This window comes from Mastacembelus armatus, chromosome 16 (assembly GCF_900324485.2).
Source record: "Mastacembelus armatus chromosome 16, fMasArm1.2, whole genome shotgun sequence".
NCBI lineage: Eukaryota > Metazoa > Chordata > Actinopteri > Synbranchiformes > Mastacembelidae > Mastacembelus > Mastacembelus armatus.
The window spans coordinates 17,739,159-17,745,870 of NC_046648.1; the positions used below are offsets into that span (position 1 = coordinate 17,739,159).

The following is a 6,712-nucleotide window of genomic DNA, read 5'->3' on the forward strand; positions in this document are numbered from 1 at the left end:
TGCCACACAGCATTTCTCATATTTCTGTGACTCACTCAACGTGACAGCCATGTGTTTCTCTGTCGCAGAGGTCCACCCAAGTACAAGCCCCCTCCTCCCAAGAAGACCAACAGCTCTGGTGGCAGGGTGAGTCACTGTTAACAAATCCAGTACAGACAACAATATCACTAACTAGACAATCATGTCAGCTTGTAGTGCTCAAAGGAAAAGCTGTCAGCACACTCGTCAGATTTGATTTTATTTCATGAAATGCATATGTATATCAGCAGCTGGATACAAATCATATCTCAATGGATGAGGGCAGACCTCTGCAGGACCAGTACTACACCACCCAGACTGCTGAGCCTGTCACGGTAAGAACACACCTTGGTTAAAAATGCAATGCAATCAAAGTGAAAACACATCAACTATTTTCCAGTATACTGTGTTTTATTTTGAATGTCTTACTTGTTCCAGGGTGATGAGTTTGTTTCTGGTTTTCTTAAATGCAGTCTGTCCATCAGCTGACTTATAGATACTGCACAGATACTATGCAAAGTAACTTTAGCACCATTTAAAATATTTTTTTACAAATTGCAGTAGTCCTAGTTCATGCAATATTCATTATGTAACAGTTTTTAATTGCTATTCATTAACTGCAAATGCTTCAACTGTGATGGATCCATTAGTGGCTCTGTTATTATATGTTGTGCAGCCAAGAAAATTGAAAAATGTCATGTGTAATGTAAAAGTGTAAAAAAAAAAAAAAAAAATTCAACTTCTATTAAAAAGTCTTTAAGGCAATGTTGTGTTAAGGGACATTTCTGACATATAAACATTTAAACATCAGGATTGTTCCATTTACATCAACTGCAGTGATTTGTAAATTAATGGCTATATCAAGATGTGCATCTTGTTTTGGGTTATTTTAAAACCCCACATCCCTGAATGAAAACAGGACTGTGGATGAACTGCAATCTAATTCACAAAATATTACCCCAGATGAGCGTGCTATTCACATTGATCAGCTCTCTTTTTGGGCAGTGATTCAGAGGTCTTTAACCAGGCAGATTTCAGACTTCACTGATTGGATTGCAATAAAATTGTGGGTAATGGTGTGTGTTACTGTATCACTGCGGCTCTGCTAGAAATACACTGGATGAGCATGAAGTGACAGTTCACTTGTCAGGTTGTACCAGAAATTTGGGGTAATGATGCAGATCACAGCTTGGTTTTTGCTTTTTCAATTACACTCATCAAAATAAGGTGGGGCATAACAAAAACACAATTTGAACTGCCTAAAATAATATTAGGTTTGTAGTTATTGGGATGCAATATTGTACTGGTGCCAAATTTGCCTCAAAATAGAGAAATAGTACTGACATGTTTCAGACATGTTTCAACATGTTTAATGTTGCCTTATTTCTTGCAGGATCTGGATGCCTGGCATGACGATGAGGATGGCTATGGTGAAAAGGGGACGGAGCATTATTTCTCTGCTGACCCCTCTGGCTGGGATGATCCTGGAGACAATGAAGTCCTGCCTTCTTACATGCACACAGGTACTGACACCCAGAACCATCAACAGGGCCCCACTGTCAACCGTGGGGACAGCTTCGTGTCGCCTGCTATGTTTGTGTAATAAGTGCAGCACGTGAAGCCACGGAAAACAATGAAGGGTCTAAATACGCGTGCATGTCTGAGTGTACAGTTAAATGAGGCAGGTGTGAACTGAACTCAATCACTGAAGGTTAATAACTTGTAAATGTGAATTTTTAATGTTTAGATATGACTTTTCATATTCATCCTTTGCAGAAATGCTGATTTCTCTCTTAGCTTAGAAATATTTGCTGGTGATCAGGGTACCAGTAGTCCTTATTCGGCTGTGTGCTGTTTGAAGATTTTGACCATGTTAAATCCTGATTAGCTTGAACCAGCTAGATACAAAATAATGCTAATGTATTGTAGGCACAGCTGGAGCATGCAAAGAGGAATGTAATGAAATTATTATTTGTAAACTGTAGATAAATCAAATACCATATGCTGTTGAATGTTACATCATAAATTTAAAGAACACTGTTACATTACAAGAGCACCAAACAGGTGTGAACTGTCTTGCATTATTGAATGTGGAGCTCTTGCGCACAGTGTGGTTATTGTGACATGGTTAGGTTTGCAGAAGCACAGTATCTGGATATTACATGTTACCTCAGTCTGGTTGTATCTGTCTGCTGTTTTTAGCTTCTTAAACCAGCTGGTGTGAAATCAGTGTGAAACAGGCACCCTGCAGAGAAGATATTACAGTAGCTGCAGTTAATCAGACAGCACAGAGATGAGACTCAAATATGACGTCAGGATCTAAACTGCAGTGGGGCGGGGCGGGTGGGTGGGTGGGGCGGGGCGGGTGGGTGGGTGGGGCGGGGTGTGAGGGGGGGCTTAGCTGCTGGAGCAGTACTATCTTAGTGTTAATGTTTGTGCTTTATTATAATGTATTTTTTTTTCTATTTTATGTTCTGACCTTTGCCTTCCTCTAGCGCCACTCTAGCTGTAACTTTTTTTTTTTTTTTGTACACACATCCATCCATTCTTAAAGCCATAGTGAAAAGCATTTGGTTGTTGTAATAGAATTTTGACTATTACATAAAAAAAACTTTAAACATTTGTGCCTGTTTTTTTTTTTTTTTGTTTAATTTGTCTTCCAGCATGCTCAGAAGGACTAATATCGATCTGGATCTTATGTTATCTTATACAGAACTTACTTACTAGTATGCAGATATGTATATCCATTTTCAGGGTCAAAGCTTAAACAGGGCAGTAATACTTTTCTACTCTATTGTAAACTCCTAGGTGTCTTTATTTATGCCAAACAGGTGTTTATCAAATTGCCATTAATGATATTGGTTTTAATCAGTCTTAATCTTCATGAATTGTATTTTTTATAGTCATTGTGAAATTTGTTGATTCAATAAACATTTGAGTTGTAATTCTGGTTGAATTAATTGACATGATTTTTCTGCAAAAACTTATGTTTTTCACCACAGTTGCGCTTCAAGAATTCACTGTTTATGGCCTGAAAGTGTGGAAGTGTTTACTGTGGTTACAGCCCTTAGTTGTATCTCTTAATGTCTATTCCAGAAAATACAGACCATTAGGATAGGATGAGTAATTTAATTCTGAATGAATATTGACCTTTTGTAATATTAATCAGTGATGGTGGGGTATCAGGGATACACTGCAGCTACAATACCAGTGAATATCCACGTGAGGGCGCTAGATTTTAAAGACTGAAACTGCAAGAGGCTTTAGCACACCTGGTACAGTGGCAGACTTGTTCTCTGCTTCCTCTTGTCTGACTCATCTCTTTCTATCTTTTCCTTCAATCCCATACCCACAGTGCATAAAAAGTCTACAGGCACAAGGAGAGGGCCATTTTTAGAGCAACATGATTTATTTCTAGTGCTGGGACTGCACCAGAGGATCCAAAATGTGCAGTCTTGTAAGTTGTGAAGCATAAAGATTGCATACATCTCTCTGCACCAGAGTCACATGTATAAACCACTTGTGCCTTGCAGCAATGTCCTAAATGAGCCAGGGTAGGTGCAGATTAGCATGTGGTGCTCCAGATGAAGGCGATTCTTGACTACATGGGGATTTGTAAGTAATGAATGTATAAGTTATTGGTGTTGTCTTTTAGTTTCATAACATATTTTGCAGCTGAAAAGCAAGTCCAGATAAAGCACACCAAGGTCAGCTCACTCTGCTCCACACAATATTCTCATTCTGACTTTAAATTTCTGTTTCATGTGCAGTTAATGATGATGTCATTATTTTATATTAATGTGGTCTTTTCTAATTTTAGGTGAGCTGCAATACTGTACCACATGCTGACTTTGCAACTTACCTTAAAGTACTTGATATCTAAACATCTGGATCAATAAATATAGTCTGGGAATTGACCAGGAGTGTAGCTCACTCTAATGGTTCAGTGTACATTGATTTTAATTTAAATGGGAATTACACTGGTATGACGGGAAGGCACTGATTTCCAATGGAGTGCCCAGTGTAGAGATAAAGAGGAAATATCAATATCTGCTAAATATTTGAGGATCAGAGTAGAATAAATCAGAAAGGAACACATTCCTGAAAGGATATTGTTGTCACGTTGCTGTGTTTGAGCATTTGCAGCATTATTGGATCAACAGACTTTGTGAATCGGTGACCAGGTAATGAGTGCGGGAGAAGGCAGAGAATAAACCTCACATGCCTTCAGTGCTGCTAAGCTGGTTAAAAATAGAAGAAGAGAAGGATTGAGGGACAGAAAACACGGAGGATGGAGGAACTGATTTGGCTGATTTGACTTCCCACAAAGTAGACACGAAGGAATTACCGAGTGATATGGGCAGCCAGTAAAACAAATGTAAAAAAAACAAAAAAAACAAAAACGAATACTGATCACATATCTGTGATGATCTTGAATGATCCTCTAGCAACCTGACCTGATAGACAAACTGCCCAGGCTCATCATGTGCATGACGATGATGAGCATGTTTGGCTGTATGCTGTTGACATGGTTGGTGAGTATAGATACACACATTTCTAAATGCAGGCCTGTTTTAGCCTGACAAGGCAGGGGAAACCTTGAATGACCTTGGGTAGTTATTTTAAGAATATTGTATGTTTTATATAGCAAACTATAATATTTAAGCTAAATTTAACAAAGTTGGAACTAATTCTCTTAAAATGGATTAAAGTCATTTAGCTTTGTGCTACAGGAGCCTTTTCTATAGCCTACATGTAGATCTGAACCTTCAACAGCCTATAAGAGGATGACAAACTTTACTGGATGCCTGTAGGATCATGTGGGTATTTTCAGTTGTTGACAGTAGAAGAAATAAGCACTTATAAATTATAATGTAGGTCCACAAGTCTTTCAATTGATTTTCCAGGAACTGGAACTCTACAACTTCCGAAAGCTGCTCACCTGTTTTGTTTTCAGCTCCATTTTTCTCCATTCCTCCCTCTCTTTTATTTTTTCTCTCCCTCTCCCCATCATCTCTCAATGGGGCCACTTCACTAAACACCAGGTCCGATGGATACGCTGTGTGTGGGGAAATCAAGAGGACGAGGGAGGTACAAACACAGGCACCATGGTAAGTGACATTGTCCAGACACCCTCACAATAGGAAAGGCATGCAAGTCTGGAGAGGAATGGAAAGGGGGGGGAACTGATAGAACGGGTGGAGTAGATAAGGAACCCAGGCTGTGAAAAAGAATAAGAGAGAAGTGTTGGGGCTTACAGAGGAGCTAAAGGTGGAAGGCAGACAAGGGCAATGGACCAATCTCCACTGAGCTGTGTAGTCTGGTTTAAATTGTTTAAATTCCCTATATTCACACTTTGACAACAGATAAGATCATTGCAATTGGTTAGTTACATGCTTTGTTATTAGAACAGGTAATAAATGTGACATTTTTATATGAAACCCTATTGGCAGTCAAAATATGGTTAAAATATGTGTGAAGTATTGTCTTTGCAGCTGTGTGTGACAACAAAACGTGATCTTAAAATGAAAACTATTAATATACCATGGCTCAAACAAACAGGAACAAACAGTGTCATCCAGAAGACACACTGATATGATAATGGTCCCACAGAGGTATTCAGCATTGTAGCACTTGAGGGAGAACTAACAGTGAGTGCAGCTATACTGGTTTTGTATTTTCTACACGTTGATTTAAGTCACAGTTTTGTGCAGTGTAATTATGATATGAGATATGTTCATATAATACACATTTGTTTCTCAAAATCCTGAAATAAAGCTTTAAAATAAAGTGTATAACATTAAAATTTAATTCCTTATCAGTACTAAGAGATGAACATGTTACGAACATCGTAGGTAAGAAAAATATTATCTACTGCACTTATCTACTGAAAGGTGAGTGTTTGCATGTGTGCAACTGTGTATATGTATTTGTGAGTGACATTTGCTGTTCTGCCCCTTGTTTCCCAGGGGCAGGCATGATGCCAGTAGTTTTTAAGTGATGATTAATATTTTAATGCTATTAGCTCGGATTGCACCATTCTTCTGTACCTGTCCCTTTAAGTGCCTCCACATTTTCTCATTTAAAGTGGTGAGATGTCCAACATGCCCTTTAAATGTCTTCCTGGCTGAATGCAAATCTCTCTGTGCTCAGGTCTTACCCGCAAATGATGCTATCCACAATCCACTGTGACTGCATACTGAGTTACTATAAGCAATGGGTCTTTTGGCTTGTATACGATAACACTCCTCCTGTGTTTAAATTATAAGTGTGTGAGAGGAAGTAGGAGTGACAGAAACTAAAAGACAGGTGGCTTGTTTATTATACATTCTTCACCTACTCAACTGATTTGCATCGCCCTGTACCTTTCCTATTTCCTCATTTCATTTTCTCTTTATTGTTTGTGCTCGTGTTAACAGAAACAACTGAGTAACATGAGTGTCCTTTCAATCCATTTGAGTTAGACTATGCTAAATCTCAACTCCTGTCCAGTCAAACAGGGGCGTGTCTTCTTTCCCCTCCAAACACAGCAAATCGGCCTGCACTGCAGATGCAGGCAGTATGATGATGTGCACAGATGTTCTTGTTTCCTTGTTAGGCAGGTGGCCAACCTGGAGAAGATGAGGTAGAGAGACGGAGAGAGGGAAGAGAGGAGACAGTATTTTATGACCTTAAGTTGTCATGGAGTGTAGTC

General features: G+C 38.9%; 1 protein-coding gene across 2 annotated transcripts in view; it reads left to right on the forward strand.

Moving 5' to 3' along the window:
- Positions 1-2,354, forward strand: part of LOC113136571 (nectin-2) — a 68,483-nt gene extending 66,129 nt beyond the window's left edge. Inside the window, exons 8-10 of one of the 2 annotated variants that reach the window (XM_026317496.1) lie at positions 69-126; positions 267-353; positions 1,412-2,354. In XM_026317496.1, the coding sequence (XP_026173281.1) occupies positions 69-126; positions 267-353; positions 1,412-1,621 (355 nt within the window). In that variant the 3' untranslated portion in view covers positions 1,622-2,354. The remainder of the gene's footprint in view (positions 1-68; positions 127-266; positions 354-1,411) is intronic. The other variant, XM_026317497.1, reaches the window with a different exon arrangement.
- Positions 2,355-6,712: the final 4,358 nt, after the last annotated feature.